The sequence below is a fragment of the Bos taurus genome, chromosome 13, assembly GCF_002263795.3.
Source record: "Bos taurus isolate L1 Dominette 01449 registration number 42190680 breed Hereford chromosome 13, ARS-UCD2.0, whole genome shotgun sequence".
Lineage (NCBI taxonomy): Eukaryota > Metazoa > Chordata > Mammalia > Artiodactyla > Bovidae > Bos > Bos taurus.
In genome coordinates this window covers 67,310,129-67,331,466 of record NC_037340.1, presented here as the reverse complement: position 1 = coordinate 67,331,466, position 21,338 = coordinate 67,310,129, and the positions used below count along the sequence as shown (strand labels likewise).

Here is a 21,338-nt window from a genome sequence, read left to right as displayed (position 1 = left end):
TGTACCCTTGACTGAGGAAGGGGTTGGGCACGGGTCACCTGGGCTTTCCAACGCTAGGTGACATTAATCAAGCTCCGGGGTGTTCTTGCTGGAGCTCCCAGGTATGAAGTTCACCAGAGCAAAAGGAACTTCCTCCTACTCTTCCTCTTGGGGGCAAAGGAGGAGGGAGTGTTTTAAGACATAGAGCCCATAATTCCCTCTTTTTCATGCCTAACATTGTACTTTAAAACATACATATATATATTTGTTTATGGCTGTGCTGGGCCTTCACTGCTTTGCACAGGCTTTCTCTTGTTGCAGAGAGCGGGGGCTACTCCCCAGTTGCGGTGCGTGGGCCTCTCCTTGTGCTGGTTTCCCTTGTCGCAGAGCACAGCTCTAGGGCATGTGGCTTCAGTAGTTGCTGTGCGCAGGATCAGTAGTTCTGATGCATGGGCTTAGTGGCTCGGCAGCACGTGGGATCTTCCCAGACCAGGGATCGAACCGGTCACCCCTGCATTGCAAGGCAGATTCTTAACCACTGGACCACCAGGGAAGCCCCACTATACTGTTAATACCCTCGGATTAGAAGAGAGGCATGAGTCACAAGCAACCATTTTCCAGTTATTTCTTCCTAAATTCGACATCTAATCCAATACCCTCTTTGGAAGGCAGCTGCCATTTTATCAGGTGGAACCTTCAAAAATTACAACTGTGACTTGTTGTTATTCAGCTATTCTTTCCTGTATTTTGGTGCCTCCTTGGTACCTCGGCTGAAATATCTATTTTAATATCTTGTTACACTAACAACAAGCATCAACCACACCTTTTAGATGGCCAGCCTCCTCTAGAGACTGGGGATGCAGAAATGAACCCGCCCAGATTCCCTCCCTGGCATCACGGGCACAAAGATGCAGATTATCTAGGCTGGAATCATGGCTCTGACCTTTCCCAGCCTTCTGAAAGCAGCTTTCCTTTACTCTCCAGTTTAGAACTATGAGGCTCCTCATCTGAGTGGTGCAGGAGACCCAGCCCCTCTCAGGCGGTCCCAGGCTCGTGGGTGGGGCCTGCAGAAGGGACTTGCTGTCAGTCTCCCACTTGCTGTTTCTCTCCTCTGGCTCCAAAGGGCTGATCCAAGCCAGATGGCCTGAGACCTGGGCTGATGGACACAGCAGCCACCAGGCACATGTGGCCACAGAGCACTGAAAATATCGCCAGTCCCAGTTGCAATGTGCTGTCAGCATAAAACATGCACTGATTCCGAAGACTATGTACAAAGGAAAAGAAATAGTAAATATTCTATTAATAATTTAAAAATATTGATTACATATTGAAATAATATTTTGATTATCTTGTATTAACTAAAATATATTATTAAAATTAATTTCACCTTTTAGGTACTTTAGAATTTTTTATTTATTTTTATTGAAGTATAGTTGAGTTACAATGTTGTGTTAGTTTTTGGTGTACAGCAAAGTGACTCTCTCTGTATATATATTCTTTTTAAATTATTTATTTATTTATTTATTTATTTATTCGGGCTTTCTCTAGTTTTGGTGAGCAGGGGCTACTCTCTAGCGGTGGTGCACCGGCTTCTCATTGCGGTGACCTCTCTCCTTGTGAAGCATGACTCTTAGAGCACTTGGGCTTCAGCAGTTCCAGCACATGGGCTCAGTAGTTGTGGCACACGGGCTTAGTTGCCCCACCGTATGTGGTATCTTCCTGGACCAGGAATCAAACCTGTGTCCTCTGCATTGGCAAGTGGATTCTTAACCACTGGGCCACCAGAGAAGGGCCCTATATTCTTTTTCATACTCTTTTCCACGACGGTTTATCACTGGACATTGAATATAGTTCCCTGTGCTGTACAGCAGGACCTTGTAGTTGGTCCGTTCTACACGTTTGGTACCTTTTTTTTTTTAACCGTGGTGCTGGTTTAATCGCTAAGTCGTGTCCAACTCTTGCAACCCCATGGACTGTAGCCTGCCAGGCTCCTCTGTCCATGGGATTCTCCAGGCAAGGATACTGGAGTGGGTTGCCATTTCCTTCTCCAGGGGATCCTCCTGACCCAGGAATCGAACCCAGGTTTCCTGCATTGTAGTCGGATTCTTTACCAACTGAGCTATGAGAGAAGCACCTCCCCCTTTTTAATCTTTTCTTTTTTTTATTAAGTTTTATTGGAGTATATAGTTGCTTAACCTTTTTAATGTGGCTCCTGGGAAATTTCAAATTACACATTCAGCCAGCATTGTATTTCTACTGGATAGCGCTGCCTTTAGACCCTTCAAATATGGTGCACTCTCTCTGCCTCATAAATAATCCCATGGTGTCCTAAATAATCCATGGTGTCCTAAATAATCCATGGTGTCCTCACAGTGACAGAAACTCTGGACTTTTTCAAAAATACTTACGTAGAGCAACTACCACACTTGGCCATCTGCTCTGCGCTGTGTCCTCGACCTGCACTGTTTCATTTAATCCTCACAGCAACGCTATGAGGAGGGGAGCTCTGACTCTGCCCATTTTCCAGAAAAGAAAATGAAGGCTGGACAAAGTTAGGTCATGGCCACACGGAGAGTAAGGGCAAGAGCAGGAGGCAGGAGGACACCAGCGCTGTGTTCTCACCCGGCTCCTTTGACTCGTGTCCTACCAGCCACAGCATCCCCCTCCCCCTCCCCCTCAGGAGACCCCCAGGGTTCTCACGTCTTAGAACTGCACCAGCTCCTCCCAGCTACAGAAGATGGAGTGTTTTCACCCTCAGAGACCACCCCCAGCCATCTCCCTCTTTGTTGTATCAGTCAATGCAAACATGACTAAGTCCTTCTTGATCAAAAGCAGCTTCAAGACTAGTTTTACTTTTAGGATGACCTTTTAGCAAAGCACCTGCCTACCATGCTAGGCTTATCTCCTTGTCATCCTCACGTTCCAGTTGCAGGTCATCGGAACAGTATTTTAGTCTGGCGAGGTCCAAATGAATACACAGTCAGAATTCATTCACTTGTTCAACTGAGCCAGCCAAGAAACTAGGTACTCTGAATACAATGGTAAATCAGATTAAGACCCCTATTGTCCAAACTCAACACAATCAACACAAGCTCTTGCTAATAACAGTTCCTGTCTTAGGCTCCCTGGTAAAGAATCTGCCGGCCAAGCAGGAGACGGAAGAGATGCAGGTTAAATCCCTGGGTCGGGAAGATCCCCTGGAAGAGGAAATGGCAACCCAGTCCAGGATTCCAGCCCGGATAATCCCAGGAACAGAGGAGCCTGGCAGACTACCAGTCCATAGGCTTGCACGAGTTGGACACGATTTAGCGACTAAACAACAACTGGTAGAAGAGTAACCATTCCTACAGATTAATGACAAATCAGTGACAACAAACAGAACACAAAGAAAAGCAGAGCAGGTGAGGAAACGTTACTGCCAAAATTCCGGGCTGCTTCTGGAAATTACCCAGTCACGCAGACGCAGAACTTGGACTCCGCTCCACAAGAGGGCGCTGCAAAACCGGTTGCGCGGGATCCACTCCGGGCAACGCCGCTCTAGGCCGCAAGCCCCGCTTCAACTGCATTTCCGCCGTCGCTGTGCGTGTGGAGGTGGTTCTTACCTCTTTGTCCACGGTTCGTCGTGGATCCCGCGCCATCTGCACGTATCCGGGGCCATCCGCGGACACCGGCATCTTCCCGCACTGTCGGCTTTGTCTCCGCTGCTCTCCCGCGCCGTCTGGTCGTGGGGCACTCCGGGTAAGTCCTCTGCGGGGAGCGCCGGGCACGTGGTCCGCTCCCTCCCCAGCCCAAGGGGAAACAGACCCAAGCGGGGAGCACAGGCTGCAGGTCGCCTCGGAGCCCAGGGCCGCTCCCGGTTCCGAGCCCGTCCCCTGAGCGTGTGGGTCTCTCGGGACTCGTCTTCTCGACAGAGGGGCCTCTGGTCGTCTGGCCTCCGGCCGGCGCCGCTTCGGAATATGGGGGTTTCCTGGCCTCACCCATCTGTGGGGAGACTTGGGCTGGCCGACGGTGAGAAGCGGGTCCGGGGATGCGTTGGCCCGAGGTCTTGCAGGGAGGTTCGTGCGGAGCCGGTGTGAACCGCACACGTGCTGCGCCAGAGCCCCCCGATCACATCCCATCACCTCCGACTCCAGCGTTTCGTCCCTTGCAGCCGCTCGTCGGTGCCGGGCAGATAACCTTCGTGACCATTAGCCCATTTCCCCTCGGTAACCTCTAAGGGAAAAGTGTTCAAACCTCCACTTTGAGAGCCTCCCCAGGGCCCCAGAAGGGCAGTGTCTGACCTCCTGGGCTCCTGTTTCGCGCTGAAGGCTTTCCCTTCTCTTTGCCGGGCCAGGCCCTGCGCAGCTGAAGACGCTGCCTCGGGCGGCGCCCCCTCCCCTCCTGCAGGACCCTGACCCGCACTGCCTGCCGCGCTCCCGCCGGGTCCAGGAACTGAGCTGTCCCCTGGGGCAGTGCTGAAGCTGTGGCTTCCTGCCCTACTGCAGAGGGGGTGGTTCCTGGGCTTGAGGGTTCTGGGACCTGCCTTGCAAAGCCCTTGTGCAGGAGGATGGGGGTGGGTTTGGGGGCCAGAAAGGCCAGAGTTCTGATCCTGAGTCAGCCCCTCACTAGCCTTAGCCGGGGAACCTGGAGTGAGTTCCTTTATTCTCCTGAGCTTTCCTTTCCTTCAAGGGGGAAAATGGCAATCACTCCGGAAGGGCAGAGGCCTGGTCTCTGTTTTTTTTATTTGAACTCACAGTTCTTGGCATGGAGTAGGTCCTCAGTTGATATTTGTGGGGTGGATGAGTAATTGAGGCTTTTTTTTTTTAAACCAGAAGTTGGTCTTCCCCGACTTCTTCCCCTCCCTGAGGGGAGGTGGAACCTTTTCAGGAAGTGAGGCTAGTGCCTGGGGTCCTGGGCCTGGGTGGGCAGCTTTCCACTGCCTGGGTGGAGAGCCGGCTGCTAACCCGGGCTCCTCTGCCTGATTCCCCATCTGCCCTTCTCTGCCCCTGCATTCGAAAGTGATCGTGGGCTGCCGGTGCCTTGGTCATTGATAGTGCAGGGAGAGGAATTGCTGAGGGCGTTTTCCCCGTGTTTGGAGGGTCCATCCTGTCCCTTCTGAACTCTGGAGCTGTCACACACCATCTCCCTCCTACCGCCTCTTAGACACTTGCTGGCGGCTGATGTCAGTTGACTGCCCTCTGCCTGGCTCAGTGCTGGTTTCTGTGAGGCTTTGGGAAAGCATGTGGGTGGGTTCTGCCCCTGCAGTGGTCTTGTGACTCTGGTCTCCGGTCTCAGCAGCCCTGAGACCTTGTTTGCCACTGGATTTGAAGTGATTACAGGCTGCCTGTGTCCTAGTTGTTGGAAATACGGGCCGAGGAAAAGTTGCAAGAATTTTCCTCATAATTCAGGCGATCCTTGCTTGTCCCTTCCAAACCGGACAGCCCTTCAGTTGCTGTGACAGTGGCCAAGCCCGAGGCGCACTGAGGGTGGGGGAGTCGGGCTGTAGTGGGTTCATTGCCTCAGACCCAGATTCCCCAGCAGTCACACCCCGGGTTTTCCTGCTGCTGAGCATGATGGTTTCCTGTCTGGTGGGCTGATCACCTGCTGGCCTCTTGTCTCCTGCAGGAGTGTCACGTGGCTGCATTGGGTGAGAGGTGTCCTCGGGGAGAGCCGAGACTGAGACCCAGGTAAGTGGTGTCCTGCTCATTCTGTCCTGCTCATCCTCCCAGTTCTATGCAGACTGGGAGGGCAGAGGTGTGGGGAGTGAGCGTGCAGTTGGAGGCCCGGCCCCCCCCTTCTGCTGCTGAGAGCCCCCTGTGGAGGCTGCAGTGATGTTGAGAGGATGGAGGTTCACACCCAGTGACCAGCTGAGGGCTCTTCTGTGAGCCTGAGCGAGAATTCTGTATGGTGTTCAGTCCTGGTGGTGTGTACACTCACTCCTTCGGAACCCAGGGGTTCTCCGCGTTTCTGCCATCAGTCTTCCCTTCGGCTCTTGGCAGGGACTGGGAAATGATCCAGGGTAGATCTGCCATCTTAGACTGTGAGTCTGGTCAGTGCTTCATCTGCTGGTCTGCTCCTCGTCCAGGCTTCTCAGGGTCCTGGCAGTAGCCTCTCTGCTCGGCTCCCTCACTGCCCTTCTCTGCCCCTGCATTCGAAAGTGACCGTGGGCTGCCTGTGCCCTGGTCATTGATAGTGCAGGGAGAGGAATTGCCGAAAGCCTTTCCCCGTGTTTGGAGGGTCCATCCTGTCCCTTGCAAACCCTGGCGCTTTCGCACATGCCTGTCTTTCCCCTGACTTGTGTTGCTTCCTGGCACCCAGTGCGTGTGTGCACTGAGTGCCCCTCTTCTGGAGCAGCCCCTGCCTTGGGTCTATGGGCTGGCGGGGGAGGGCTCCCCTCCTGGAAGCTTTCTCTGCTTCCTCCCCGCACCCCTTCCCACATCCTCAGCCCCACCCCCCAGCACTAACCCCGCCTGGGAAACTTGATTTGCTGGTTGTGCCTGTTATGCTGTGATCTTGAGGGCAGTGCCTCTTTGCGTTGTGTCTGATGCCCGACTATAGCAGCTGGTCATAAAGGTTGGGGCGGGGAGCGGACAAAGAGGTAGAGATGCCCTATCTGTTGCGAGGAGATCAGACTCCTCCCATTGCGGAGGGTCAGGGCACCATGCCCTCCGGCAAGCCAGTCTGCTAGGTCAGCCTCCTTTCCTTCTCCCCTGGGTGTGTTGTTTCTCTAATGAAAGGTAGACTTACTGTTACCTGTCTTTAATCCTGCTGGGGGTGATTTTCTAGTAATTGACTGGACAGAGCACAGTGTCGTTGAGGATACATATGTACTTATCCCGTATACCAGATGGTGGCCCCACGGCCCTCCCTCTACAGCTATTGGCCCTCCCAGTCCATTCTAGTCGCTGCCAGTTGGCCACAGGCTGCTCTGCAAACCCTGACCTCAGCATGTTGTTTTTAACAAGACGGATGCGCAGCAGATCGATCACAGTTGCCCCGTAGGATGACGTAGGGGTTAGTCCTGTCCCAGATGACCTGCCCACCCCTTCCAGAGTCACCTTGTCCTTGTTCCTGTGACAGTGTGGCCGTTCGGGGACTACAGTGACAGCCCCCCTGTGAGGGTGCTGGAGTCCGCCAGCTGCTGTGCCAGGTGGTTCGCTGTGAGCCCCAGGCCCTGCTCTGCGTGCCCGCTCACGGCTTTTCTCTTGCAGATGGGTCTGTGTGCACAGAGGTTCCATGGGAGGCATCTTCATGCCAGCCAGCCGCTAGGCCCTGGGGCCCCAGGTAAGGTGTTTGGACCTTTCTGTGGAATTCTGTGTTTTGTAAAGTCTTCTTCATGTTTCCTGGGGCTTGGGTGATCATGTAAGGGGAAGTGGGGTGACAGTGGCCTCCTGGTGTGAGGCAGTCTCTCCCATGTACACAGGGGAGGGCCCTGAAGAAACCTGCTCGCCGGGCGCCTCCCTTCCAAGTCTTGTGATGGAGAGCATGTGGGTTTACGCACCGGAGACTCTGGTTCCACCTCTGAACCCGTTTAGCCCTATGACCTCCATCTCAGACTCCGCTTACCTGAAAAGGGAAGCTAGGATAGCAGTGATGGTTTTAAAACAGGTTTCATGGCTGTGTCCTGACCAACATCCTGATCGTTTTCAGCCAGAAAGCTGTTTTTTATGCTGGAAGTGTGTTGACTCCCCCTGGCAGGGAGGTCTTGTGGGGTCTTGGCAGGGTGCTACAAAGCTGCCGGGACTCAATGTGGCTGGGCTGGGCTGCTCCCCCGACTTGGGCATCCCCCAGGCCCCTGGCGCCAGTCTCCTGTCTTCTCTGGCTCCCCTTCTGCCCTTTTCTGCTCCTGCATCGAAAGTGATTGTGGGCTGCCCGTGCCCTGGTCATCGATACTGCAGGGAGAGGAGTCTCTGAAAGACCTTTCCCCGTGTTTGAAGGGCCCAGCCGTCCCTTCCAAACCCTGGAGCTTTCATACACTAGTTTTTTTCTCCTGCCATTCCCTTCAGAGCTTAGACCTCGGCTGGTCCCTGGACTTACAGGGGTTCATTTTGTCTTTGAAGTTCAGGGACCTCTTGGCAAAAACCAGTCAACACATTTATACCTGGTCTTCACACTGCAATAAGTTCACGCAGTGCGAAAGAGCATGGGGTGGGGAGGAAGGGCTGTAAACCGTGGCTTCTGCTCTGTGGACTTAACAGGAGTGGAGGACAACCTGCGATGTGTTATTCAAGACAGACCGTGACTGACGCGCTTGTTGTTGACAGAATCCCCAGCCCTGCCATTAGCAGAGGGCTGACATCTACCTTTTGTCCTGTGCTGCAGATGTGTTCGGTGGAGGCAGAAACCCTCTACCAGCGCCCTCGCTTAATACACTCCGAAGATGCAACATGGCACCCCAGGAGGTGTGTCTAGCTCCCAGATCAAGGTGAGGTGGGGTCCCATTCACCATTGCCCCCCGCCTTTCCCCACATTTGGTCTGAGGGCTCATATCTAGTTCTCTCCCGTCTACATTTGTGTTTGATTCTGTTTTGCTAGAAGTTTCTATTCGCATCTCATAATGTGAAGGTAGTGAGACTATTAGATGTGAGCCACGGGGTACTCGGTAGGCATCCAACAGCCTGAGTGTTCCCTTGGCTTTCACACCTGCCCTCTGCCCGTGACGTGCATCAGAGGCTTGTCCTGTCCAGTCCCTGGTCCTGGGGCCCCTCAGCCAGCCTTTCCATTTTTCTTGGCTGGCCAAATTAAGTGGGTCTTTGCAGAATAGGGGCTTCCCTGGTGGCTCAGGCGCTAAAAACATCTGCCTACAATGTGGGAGACCCGGATTCGATCCCTGGGTGGGGAAGATCCCTGGAGCAGGAAATGGCAACCCATTCCAGTACTCTTGCCTGGAAAATCGCATGGACAGAGGAGCCTGATAGGCTACAGTCCATGGGGTCGCAAAGAGTCAGACACGACTGAGCCACTTAACGAATTTTAACTTTTGCAGAATAGGATGACAGTGGGAGAGCTCCTGAGGGTGGTGGTCCATCCTTTGATGTGAAGATACAGTGGGAGTTTGGTTCACAGCCCCTGATAGCACTAAAGTCTAGTCTGTCTGCCCAGATCTGGAAATGCTTGAAAGAAAATCCTTTGTTCTAAAAACCAAACCTTTGATGTGTTTTTCTTTGTTACTGCATCTATTCTGGTGATTTCTAGTTGAGCTTGGATAAATTGGAAGCTTGGGCCTAGTCGATTGGAACCCTCTCAGTGATGCTGCCTCGGGAGAAGATGGTGCTGGAGACTAAATGCTTGTATGGTTCTTCCCTCCTAGGTCAGCCTTAGATCTGGAGGTGGCTGAGGAGGTCCCAAGTTCCTGAGTCAGTGACCTTGGGGTCACCTGGGATCTGGAATGGCTGGTATTTCTCCCTGAGGTGGGAACCGAGCCAGCTGGGAACCCACCAACCCCCTGCGGGTTGGCTGGTGAGTTAATGCCTCTGGCTGGGAACCGCCCCCTGGAGGGTTGGCTGGTTTAAGTCTACGCAGATGGGAACTCCCAACCATTAGTCTTGCCTGTCCTTTCCTGAAGGTCCCTATTATTTGTGGGCACCAATGGAGCAGAGCGTGGAGAGTGCCGTTCCCACGTGAAGAGCTGCCCGCCATCTGCCCACAGTGTCACGGGAGCCGTGTTCACTCAGCACTAGAGATCCGGGGCAAAGCTGTGGGACTGGCGGCCTGGATCCCCTTCAGCCGCTCTGACTCCTGACAGCGGTGCCCTCGGAGGGCGTAGACCGAGAAGGCTGGCCCAGTCCTTCGGTGACTTCAGTGAACAAGAGTTTTTCTGTTGAGTTGGCAGCTGTTTATGATTTTTCTCTCCACCTGCCCATTCAATAAACTGTATACACCCACCTCACCTGTGTTTTAAATCCGCAACAAGCCACATGCCAGCGAGGCAGGGCAACGTGAATGTGGGTCATGGGCCAGATCCTGTTTTCACCCTTTAAGTCCTTCCATCCTGCTTCTGAGGCTAGGCATGCGGGCTGCTGTTTCAGGTGTTGTGTTAGAACAGAGGTGAACCACCTCTTGCTGGTGGTTGGCTCAGGTTAGGACCCGTAAGAGTAGAGGGCTGTGACAGGAAGCAGAGTGTCAGAGGGAGACAGGCACTGATATCACTGGAAAAGCTGCGGGGGTAGGCTCAGCATGCACCTGCTTGTGTGGCCAGCTGGCCTAGCTTGCATGGAATTGAGGGGTTTCCCAGGACATGGGACTTTGGTTGCCAAAACTAGGAAAGTCCTGGGCAAGCTGGAACAAGTTGGTCAGCTTGTCTGGGGTGTCAAGTACACAGTATTGGGACTTCCCTTGTAGTCCAGCAGTTAAGAATCTGCCATCCAGCAGGGGACTAGTTGGACCCCTGGCGGGGAACTAAGATCCCACATGCCTTGAGGCAATAAGCCCATATGCCAGTCAAACTGGGTGTCTGTCACTACAAACCAAAGTATCGCTGACTTTTCCTAAACTTGTGAGGTATGATGCTTCTTACTAGGGTATCCTATGATGGGCCTGCCCCTGGCATGAAGCCCAGCAGGTGGTGTACTTCATTAGGAAGACGCCCACTTGTGCTGGCCTAGATAACCCAGGAGGCCAGAAGCAAGGGGACCCACTGAACTCCAGTCAGTGTGTCTCATCCTTCACTCAGCTTCCAGACAACGGTCCCTTCTCAGAGGTATTTGTCAGTCTGCGTGTCTGCTGACATTAAAAATAAAGCAGCAGCCCCTGCGCACTGCAGCCAAGAAAGCCTGCATGTCGCAACAAAGACCTAGAGCAGCCAAAACTAAAAATTTAAAGCAATAGGCATGCCTCCTGCCAGCAGGAGAGGTTGTGTGTGTGAAGTGGGCCTTTTTGGTGGGATTTTCCCTGAAAATATGGGAAAGTAGGTTTGTCCAATGACCTTGGCCAGGAAAACCCATGAACGGGAATCCTTTGCTGCCAAAAGATGCAGAAGCAGAGAATGAGGTTTTCGTAATCAAAAACAGCCTATGATTAGAACAATAAACAGTAACCTGCAGGAAAAATGGTAACTTTCTTTGCTAACTAACCAAGCATTTCAGGATAGCACTTGGCTTTGGTTCATTACCACTTTCTGGGGAAGTCTTCTCGTGCTATTTTAAAATTGAGGAATCTGGGGTTTGGAGAGATTTAATAGATTTTTGCTAAGAGACCAAAGAGGTGATGGAACCACAGTCATAAAGCAGGTCACACTTGCCCCAAGTCTATGCTCTTTATTGTAACTGAGTATATGTTAGTAAATTTCCTAATTGTATTATAGATCAGGGTTGCATTCATAGTGTAAATCCCTTTTATTCTTGGTGGATTATTTTAGACCAGGGGTTTGTACATTATGGCCCATTGCTCAGATCTGGCCTGCTGCCTGTTTTGTGTGTTGTTTTTTTTTTTAATAAAGTTTTACTGGAACACAGCCACACGCACTCTAGCAGGCTGTTCTCTATTAACAACAGAAGTGTTGAGTAGTTACAACAGAGACAATATATTCAGCCAAGACTAAAAGATGTGCTTTCTGGCCCTTTACAGAAAAAAATCTGTTGGTTCCTGTTTTTGGCTCTAAGCTTGATGTAGGCAGAGACTGTGTTTTTCTTATTCTGATCCCACCTCTTCTAGCACTCAGCCCAGGGACAGAAGCCAGTGCAGGCAACTCAAAATTGAAATCATTTATTGGATAGATTTGTAGTCCATGTAGGAGCTGGGTGGTCTGTGGTCTCAGTGAGTCTTCTCCACCAATAAAGTAGTAGCTGCTACCGTTAGAACAAGGCTTTAAGCCCATTTCTGTCTGACTTGCTCCTTTAACCATGACATCAAATAACATCTACAAAGTTGCACATGTATGTTTAATGTTGAGCAGGATGCTTTGGGCTACATGGTGGTTGAACACTGCTCATATTTTTTTGCGTCATTGAAGTTTTCTCTAGGGGACCACAGGCAAGGAGTTGGAGTTGGCTCCCCAGAGAGTCTGAGGACAGCTGAAAGAACGTGTAGGGATACGGGAAGGGGTGGAGGAAGTCAGGTGTGTCTTCAGGCGGCAGACTGAAGACATGAGGACAGGACACCCACGGGAGAAGAGGCAGCTTCGACCCCGCAAGGTCAAGGGCAGTCCTCTTGTGTCATCCACTCCTCCAGCCACAGTTACTTTTCCGTCGTCAGGCTAATCAACATCAACATTGGCCCCTAAGAACACGAAGTTCTGGAGAGAAGGCAAAAAAGACGAGAAAGATCATTTTCTGAGCCGCACTGCGTCAGCTTCCTGAAAGGGAAGCCTTTACAGGAAAATACAAGTTGTCACTTGAATCAAAAACCATCAGTCTACAAGCCAAGCCCTTGGAGGCCTTAAACACCGTGCCCCGCAGCTGCCTGCCCCTAGGAATTTGTTTGCAATTTCCTGATCTGACTTCTGGAAGACATCCATGAATGCCCCTTTCCTGCTTCATTATTTTACCCCCCTGGGAGAACCATGTACACACGAGTGCTGGTCGAGTTTACTCCCCTCACATAATTAATTTCTAAGGCTGCAGCCCTTAACTTGGAGGGCATATTACACAGTGATGACACAGGTAAACTAGTACTTCTGGGTTCACGTCAGGAAGTGTCCTAGGCCTGTCCCTGGCTCTGCCCCTGGTGTGTTTCTTCCACCAGAAGGCATAGTCAGGTTTTCTCCAGGCCCACCCGTCCAGGGTGGGAGGCCTGGTCAGGGGCCTAGTCAGGGCTCACAGCCGTGGACATTCTGGGCTTTTCAGGTGGCCCCTTATCAGCTCAAGTGGTCCATCTAATCTGACCCCTTTACACCCTCATCCTGCCTTCAATGGCTAACAGGCCTTGTACATTGAAGATGCTCCATTATCATGTTTGAACTGAGTTATTGGGAACTGAGCTATTTGACTGAAGCCAAGATTCCAGATCATCAAAACGTGTCATTTATACTCCAAAATTTAAAACAAAAATTCTTTTCCTATGAGGATTCGGTTCAGGATCTACGTGAGGGTCAGGGACTCTCCCAAGTATCCATCAGCCTTAAAGAAAATATCCTGGAAGGTCTAGAGCTCCCAATTCAGACACCACTTCTCACTGACCTCGTGGATTTGGAACTCCAAGCTGTTGAGGTAGGTGTCCCTTGGCAGAGGGAGTGGGATGCCCTCCTCAAGCTTTGCTGAAAGATAAAGAGCAGAGAGCAGTGGGCTGGTCAGAGGAGACGAGGGAGATGTGAAGATGCAGAACATTGCATTTGCAGCTGGCTAAGGAGAGAGCGGGCTGCTTTGACATGTGGCAGGCTACTGGATGCAGGGCACATCTGTCCACTCTTCAGCCTCTGGAGCTTCTACTGGCCCCTTCAAGAGCCCCCTTTCATGCGCTATCTAAAGTGGCCTGGGCTGGGACATGCAGTGAGAGGTGTTTACATGCAAGGACTCAACCCTGAGGACCAGCATCTCCTCCACTTTATCTTCTCCAGGCCAGTTTTGCTGCTCTTATCTCTTGGTCATAAAAGCCAGATGGTGAGGCCAGTTGGAGAAGGCTCTGGCATCAGAGGAGGTGCGCTGGGTTCACAGGCTGCCACTATCCCAAGAAATACTTCCATCACAGTCATCCAGCAAGTCTGCGACCTCGCCTCACCCTAGGACCCAAATGTGCTAACTCCAGGACTTGCCTGGTGGTCCAGTTGTTAAGAATCTGCCTGCCAACGTAGGGGGCAAGGGTTCAATCCCTGGTCCAGGAAGATTCCCCATGCCATGAGGCAACTAATCCTATGCACCGTTGCAACTGAGCCCATGCTCTGGAGTCCACGAGCCGCAACTACTGAGCCCATGCACTACAATTACTGAAGCCCATGTGCCTACAGCCTGTGCTCTGCAGCAAGAGAAGCCACTGCAATGAGAAGCCTGAGCACCATAACTGGAGAGTAGCCCCTGATCGCCACAACTAGAGGAAGCCTGTTCACAACAATGAAGATCCAGCACAGCCGAAAATAAAAATGAAAATGTGCTAACTCCAGGTGCTCTCCACAGCGCTACCTGGAATGTTCAGCCTCCCTTGGGCTAACTCCTTGTGCTTTGGGACTCAACCCAGCCCTCTAGACTGACCTCCAAGTCATGTTCAGCGCCTCCTCATAGCTCCCGCAGTCCTCTAGTTGCCACAGCTTTCTTCTGTGGTGTCATTTATCTAACCATTGTCATTTACATGTCTGCCTTCCCAACAACGTGTGAACTCCATGAGGGCAAAAATCGTGCATCGCTAATCCCCCAGCCACCACAGAAGAGAGGCTCACCTTGTTGAATGAAAGAATGAACCATGAATCCTACAGAAAGGGTAGAATTCAGCTTTTGCATGGGCAGGCTGTAGCAGCTATTCTTACCATTGAGAGAGGGGTACACAATGTGGAGTGCATAGTAATTGAAGATGGATTCCATCAAATTCACCTGGAGCAGAGAAGCGGCCAGAGCAAAGGAATCAAGTAAGACAAGAATAAAAACAGAAATCCATGGGAAGAACATCTGACTCCCCACTCTGAAAACATCAGCCTGTTATCCCATTTACAAAATAGAGGTTGACAATGACCATCACCATGACACATAAACAGTTCCTCGCTCACAACTCCCAAATCCCAAATCTCTGAACTTCATTCTCCACGGGTGTACACAGGCACATTTTGTGACAAAACATGACTTGAACTGTCCTGGTGCTATTTAGTGGATGGTTGTTTGTTTTTATTCTACCTTATTTTAATGTTTTAAAATTTTATTGCAAAACTATGAGTGTGTTTGATTATAGAATGCTGCCCCAGATCCAGGGGGGGCATGCTCCACAGTACCTCCTAAAAATTCCCAGTTCTGAAACTCATCAGTCTCAAGGGCTTTTGAGAAGAGATTGTGTCCCTGGCATTTGTTATAGTGACATATCCTGAGTGTAATATCTGTGAGACATTTGGTCAAGGTGTCTTACTGAATTCATTGCCCCATTTCAAATTGCAGTCCCCATTAGAGCTAGATGCTATTATCATTCCCATTTTATAGTCAAAGAAACAGGCTCAGAAAGGTTAAGTGATTTGCCCAAGGTCACACAGGTAGCAAGTGGCAGAGCTGATGGGCGAGCCCAGACCCACCGTCCTCCAAAGCTCACACTCTGAACGTTCATGTCCTGCCACTCCTTTTGCCCTTCTTGGATGATTAACTTTCGGATGTGATATCCTGATTCCTGCAAGACTACAGTGCATCTTTTCTGGGATCTCGTTGCTTCTCCTGGAGCCCTCCCATGAAGCTTCTTCCCATGAAGCCCTGGTTGGAGAGGACATTCAAGAAATGCTGAAGGACAACAACTCACATTGAAGAAACCGATGTTGGAGTGCTTCAGTTCCAATTTCAGCTCACTGTGCAGAAAGAGAAGCACAGGTCACCCCACGCTGTGGCTGGTACTTTCTCCCAGGTTCCCCCACCAGTGGGGCGTGTGGTACTTGGGGCAAGGGCATTTCTGGGGGCTGGACACCCAAGGGTTCCTCTGCAATGGGCTTGTGGACTTAAGCCTTTAAGCATGCACTGTGTGGGACTTCCCTGGTGATCCCGTGGTTGAGAGTCCACTTTGCAATCCAGGATTGATCCCTGGTCAGGGAACTAAGATCCCAGATGCCACAGGACGAGTAAGTCCTTGCACCACAACTACCGAGTGATGAAGATCCCACGGGCTCCACCTAAGACCTGACGCAGTCAGAGAAATAAATATGAAGCATCCATTGTGACTTAAGAAGTGACATCGTTAAAATAATGTTCGCTGAGGCTCTTTGATAACTTTAAGAAATTACGATAATGTAAATATTAACCGGAAAAAGTGGAATACAAAAAAAAAAAGTAATGTATGCCTCCAATGATATAAAAATGTATAAAAAATCTGGAAGGAACCATGAAACTATTAATGGTGATGATCTCTGTGTGGCAAAATGATGGGGGATTTTGTCTGTTTTCTTTTAATACTTTGGTAATTTCCAATTTTTCCTTGCCATGAGCATGTGTTACTTTTACAGCATGGCAATAGACAATAAAAATGGGAAAGAGAGGCATCATAAATGATGCTGGCACGTTGACTCCGTCACTATAAAAGCCAAATCTCAACCCCCCCACCTGCCATATTGAACTCCCTCCTCACAGGCTTTCCCTTGGCTGCTGACCTGGTCCCCTTGTTCAGAAATTCTAATTACCCTGGATCAATCTCTGTTTTCTGCTCACAGGGCAGGGGAGTTTTGATAATTCCTCAGTAAAATTATGTGAGGTCCTCATGAATCCTCCTTACTTTGCTGTCTCATACTCTAAGCCCTTGGCTGTCTTCTCTGACACTGCAGAGACCCCCAAGCCATATGCACAAACTTGAATTCCAGGACCTCCAAAAGCCCCAAATACTCATTGTTAACTTTTTATTTCTGTAGTTATTTATTTTAATTTGGCCACTTGGCATATGGGATCTTAGTTCCCCAACCAGGGATCAAACCAGTGCCCCCTGCATTGGAAGCACAGCCTTAACCACTGGACTGCCAGGGAAGCCCAGCTTCTCTTTTTAAAGATCTCTTAAGGAGATGTTCATTTTAACAGGGTCAGGGCGTTCTATGAGCCAACAGCATCTAACCCTGAGACCAGGAATTCCTTCTAGGGAACCCATTGCACGTGTACCTCAGCAGGGAGCAGAGCATAGAGTGGATGAAATGTGGGGCACAGGTGAAGGCTCTGAACAGAGGACACTGCTAGGACAAGTGCCTATTCATCCCCTTCTCTTCCCCAACCCATGGCCTCTTACCTCCCTGTGGTCAATGAACCAGTGATCCTGCTGGAGTTCACATTGATGGTGATGGAGATGTTGGTACTCTAGAGAAGCAAAAGAGGATGATCCAGATTCTCGGCCCATGAAGACATGCTACTGGGTCCAAGAGCGAGAGACAAATCTCCAGAAATAGATACCACAACTAGATGTGGGACATATGAGTGAAAAGCAGCTGCCTAAGGATTATGAGGAGGCAGGAGGCTGGTGGCTCCACAGATGACTTTAAAGAGAGGTGAGCTGAGGTTTCAGACATCTCCATCTTCATGGAAGCATCAGGAAGGGGGAAATAAGCCCAGACTAAAGACACAGAGCATGTGAATGGGGAGACTGTCCATCTGTAAGCAGGCCACCAAAAGTTCAGAGTCCCCAAGCCCTAGGGACATTTAAAGACACCAGTAATTAACATCTATGTTTAATGATTAAGGTTGACCTGTTACAGATGTGGGGTTGAACCAGGTGACCGTATCTGGAGGCTCCATCAAGCCTGTCCTATCTATGATGGTTAGCTGTTCTACCTGAGTCCATTTCCTCTTTCCAGGAGGTAAGATCTTACCTGCAACACCTGAATGAATGTTTGTGGCAACATCACCGAACATCTCCACTTTGAAACCTGATTGATATCCCAGAAGCTTGTGGTAGGAAAAACGGAGCACTGTTTGTGTCCCTACCAAAGGACAGAAGGCTGGCTGCTGCTTAGGCATGCTACTGCTACTGCTAAGTCACTTCAGTTGTGTCCGACTCTGTGCGACCCCATAGACGGCAGCCCACCAGGCTCCGCCGTCCCTGGGATTCTCCAGGCAAGAATAGTGGAGTGGGTTGCCATTTCCTTCTCCAATGCATGAAAGTGAAAAGTGAAAGTGAAGTTGCTCAGTCGTGTCCGACTCTTAGCGACCCCATGGACTGCAGCCTACCAGGCTCCTCTGTCCATGGGATTTACCAGGCAAGAGTACTGGAGTGGGGTGCCAATGCTGCTTAGGCATAGACAAGGTAATTATCAGTTTGAACAGTGGCCAAGAACTATTGAAGATGAACAGGGAAGGGTCTGTGGCAGAGTCGGCTTCAAGTTTCGTAAGACAACCCACTGGACTACATTTCCTAGCTTCCTTTGCAGTTAGGAATGGCCCTGTGACTGAGTTCTGGCCAAAGCAATGTGTGTCACTTCCCGACCTTATCTTGGATTTCCCAGTCTCCAGAACTATGAGAAATAAATTTCTATTTTTTAAGTCAGCTAGTCTATGATACTTTGTCGTGGGAGCCCCAGCTAAGACAGCACTTGACATATATCATATCTGGAACTCCCCTGGCAGTCCAGTGGTTAGGATTCTGCACCTCCACTGCAGGTGTGATCCCTGGTTGGTAACTAACATCCTGCATGCTGAGTGACTCGGCCGAGAAAATGAAGGAAAAAAAAAAGGCGTCATTTTCTTTTGACCCCCATGTTTTCTGGTGAAAAACATGCTGCCATTGGAAAAGTTTTTCCCTTAGGGATAAGGTGGTTTTTTTCTCTTGCTGCTTTCAAGACTTTTTCTTTACCTCTAATTTTTGGAAATTTAATTAATACATGTCTTGGCATAGATTTCTTTGGGTTTATCTAGTTTGGAATGTGCTCAGCATCTTGAATCTGCAGCTTTATCTGTTTCTTGCTGAATCTGGGAAGTTTTCAGCCATTATTTCTTTGAGTACTTTTCAGCCCCTCCCACTTTCTCCTCTCCTGAGATTGATGGCCTGAATGTTAGATCTTTTGTTCCTGAGGCACTTTTCATTTTTTTTCTTCGGTCTGTTTTTTCTCTGTAGTTCAGATTGGGTGATTTCTACTGTTCTATTCTCTAGTTCCCTTATTCTTTTCTCTCTGGAGCTTAGCAATAAGTTAAATGTTAGTCACTCAGCCATGTCGACTCTGGGACCCCATGGACTGTAGCCCGCCAGGCTTCTCTGTCCATGGAATTCTACAGGCAAGGATTCTGGGTGGGTAGCCATTCCCTTCTCCAGGAGATCTTCCTGACCCAGGGATTGAACCCAGGTCTCCCTCTGTGCAGGCAGATTCTTCATCATCTGAGCCACCAGGAAGCTATGGTAAAACAATTATTGTCTGAAAGTTTTCTATTTTACTAGACTTCGTTTTTCTGGTTCTTTGGGTGAAGAAAGGAGGGTTTTATTTTTTGTTTATTTGTTTTTTTGGGCCCCACATACTGCCACACAGTTCTCAGATCTCAGTTCCCTGATCAGGGATTGAAACTGCAATCCCTTCATTGGAAGCAAAAAAACTAGAGGGGATTTTGATAGGGATCGTGTTGAGTCTGTGAATGAATTTGGACAATATTGCTATTTTAAAAGTTCTTTAAATTTTATACTTTCTTTAAAAAGGTAATTTGATGATTTTTATTTATAACATTTTAAATAGGTTTATGCAGGAGACACAAGAGACGAATATTTGATCCCTGGGTTGGGCAGATCCTCTGGAGTAGGAAATGGCAACCTACTCCAGTACTCTTGCCTAGAAAATTCCATGGACAAGGGAATCTGAGGGCTATAGTCCACGCGGTTGCAGAGGGTCTGACATGACTTAGCAACTAAACAGCAACAACAACGCTTTAAATTAAATAAATTTTTAATTTAAGTAAATGTAACAATGAGGAAGCTAAAAATTTCCACCTCAGCTGGAGTGAATGACTTTTAAGGTTTCTTGCAACTCTGACAATGTTATGATTTGATTAGCTGTATCAGGAAGCTTGGCTGTTCAGACCAAGTGTGCAAGACCCACTCACAACACACCAGAAATAAATAACCTTCAGCTACTTTAGCTGTGTAGTCTCCCAGTCCTTTAGCCAAGGGAGGGGCTTCTACCCATAGCAAACATGACCTTTTATTGCCCTGGACAGATTCAGACTTACCGCCCTGATTTGGAAGAGGGGCTTGCGGCCAGCAGACTTGGGCCACAAGTCTTCATCCAGAACGAAGGCCTGGATGTCCATCACTGGCATGAACGTCACATTTCCGGGAGTAAATGTCAGGAATGGAGCTGATTCAGGTGATGTCTCAAGCTCTAGTTCCATATTAGGATACAACCTGGCCAGCTGGAAAAATAGGGCAGATACTAGGGGAGGGTACGAGACAAACAGAGGGACCCTGAGCTGTATTAGGGAAGGCCAGATGGGCAGAACCCCCAAGACTCAAGTCTTCAAAGGCCCTAAACTGGCAGTGGAAAATCATAGGATGGTGGGAATTTTATATAATTTTACATGTATATATATAAATATATTAAGTTAAAAAATATATATAGTATATCAAATGGTTAATGTAGCAATTTAGTTGATAAGAAATACAAATGGCTATAAATAAATGCATACATGTTAAAATTCAATAGTAATGGGGATATGCACACAAAATGTAGTTTCACATTATTCCATGAAAATGGCCAAAAATTTCATACATGTGACAATATCCAATTTAGGAGAAAAGACACTCAAAATAATGAGAGAAAAAATTAGCGAATATTCTCAAAATATTTGTTAGTAGGCAATTATATTTTCAGAACTCTTTTTCAGTGGATGGCTTTATGGTTGGAAAGAGCACTTTGATAATGTATCAGAATGGGTAGAAATACACAATGGGCAAGCTCCAGTAACAGTGGATGGTCACTGTACTGCCTCCTACACTGTGTTGACTAGCATGCAAGTTTGGGGCCAGAGCTGAATTGCCTGGCTCAAGAGAGGGGAGGCTGAGAACTCTTCTCCACTCTGCTCCTGCTACTTTTCAGCTCTGCTCTACATAAACAGCAAACAAATAGTGATTGTTGGTCTAGACCCCAGTTATTAGCCTGCCCAATATGTCCCATTTGCACCCTGGAAGAATCCTGAATATTTGTCCTGGCTGAGTGTTATCTCCCATTTGATGACGACCAACCCAGCAGCAACTTAGTGGGGGCAGGTACTAGAGTTGTTCCATTTGATAGATGAAGAAACTGAGGCCCAACAAGATTGAGTTCCCAAGACAGGAAGCAGCAGATCCCAGATTCAAACACAGGCAATCTGAATCTGGATCCTGTGTCTTTATGCCTCCGGAAGTCAGAGAATGATGGAAATTTTGAAGCAAAAAAAATCTTAATAACTTACTTAATAGCTTACTTTTATCCACTGTGTTAATAAGCTGTTTGTTTGGAGAAAGTTTATGCACAGCTCGTAGATGTCCACACACAATCTCAACATTTGGCCCATGTCAATGGGCTTGTCCTAAGGTCTTACCTGAGGAATAATGGCCCAGAATGAGCTGGTATGCAGCTGGATTGGGAAGTTCAAGGGAATCTGCAGCACACCAAGCAGGAAGCCACTTGAGAAGCAGGACGCCAGAGTAGTTAGAGGCGTGGACTTGGAGGTCAGGCAGCGGGGCCTCAGATGCTGCTTCCGCCAGTTTTTGGCTGACTTATGGTTGATAAACTTCGTTAGGTTCTGTATCTGAAAAAGCAGGATGATCATAATAGCACTTGTACAGGGTGTGCGAGGACTGAACGAGATATTCTAAAGGTAAAGAGCTAAGTGCAGGGC

At 49.2% G+C, this 21,338-nt stretch overlaps 1 protein-coding gene, 1 long non-coding RNA gene and 3 other non-coding genes across 7 annotated transcripts in view; 4 read left to right on the top strand and 1 right to left on the bottom strand.

Annotated features, from left to right (window-relative positions):
* The first annotated feature begins 4,962 nt into the window (after window positions 1–4,962).
* On the top strand, window positions 4,963–5,096 carry LOC112449445 (small nucleolar RNA SNORA71). The gene has a single exon (XR_003038010.1). It is a non-coding gene; the product is annotated as a small nucleolar RNA SNORA71 (small nucleolar RNA).
* A 557-nt stretch (window positions 5,097–5,653) lies between these two features.
* On the top strand, window positions 5,654–9,843 carry LOC100848484 (uncharacterized). The gene is made up of 4 exons (XR_003037885.2): window positions 5,654–7,242; window positions 8,281–8,383; window positions 9,269–9,417; window positions 9,524–9,843. It is a non-coding gene; the product is annotated as an uncharacterized lncRNA (long non-coding RNA).
* Window positions 6,102–6,234, top strand: LOC112449442 (small nucleolar RNA SNORA71). Its single transcript, XR_003038007.1, has one exon. It is a non-coding gene; the product is annotated as a small nucleolar RNA SNORA71 (small nucleolar RNA).
* LOC112449446 (small nucleolar RNA SNORA71) lies at window positions 7,803–7,934 on the top strand. Its single transcript, XR_003038011.1, has one exon. It is a non-coding gene; the product is annotated as a small nucleolar RNA SNORA71 (small nucleolar RNA).
* Window positions 9,844–11,347: 1,504 nt separating the features above from the next.
* The window catches only part of LOC514978 (lipopolysaccharide-binding protein), a 28,374-nt gene continuing 18,383 nt past the window's right edge, over window positions 11,348–21,338 (bottom strand). For 2 of the 3 annotated variants that reach the window (XM_059893045.1, XM_059893046.1), the window contains 4 exons: window positions 21,039–21,248; window positions 19,689–19,871; window positions 16,774–16,841; window positions 14,367–15,361 (listed from right to left, as the gene is read on the bottom strand). In XM_059893045.1, the coding sequence (XP_059749028.1) occupies window positions 14,992–15,361; window positions 16,774–16,841; window positions 19,689–19,871; window positions 21,039–21,248 (831 nt within the window). In that variant the 3' untranslated portion in view covers window positions 14,367–14,991. Of the gene's footprint in view, window positions 12,191–13,073; window positions 13,151–14,350; window positions 15,362–16,773; window positions 16,842–19,688; window positions 19,872–21,038; window positions 21,249–21,338 lie in introns of those variants that run through there. The other variant, XM_002692316.7, reaches the window with a different exon arrangement.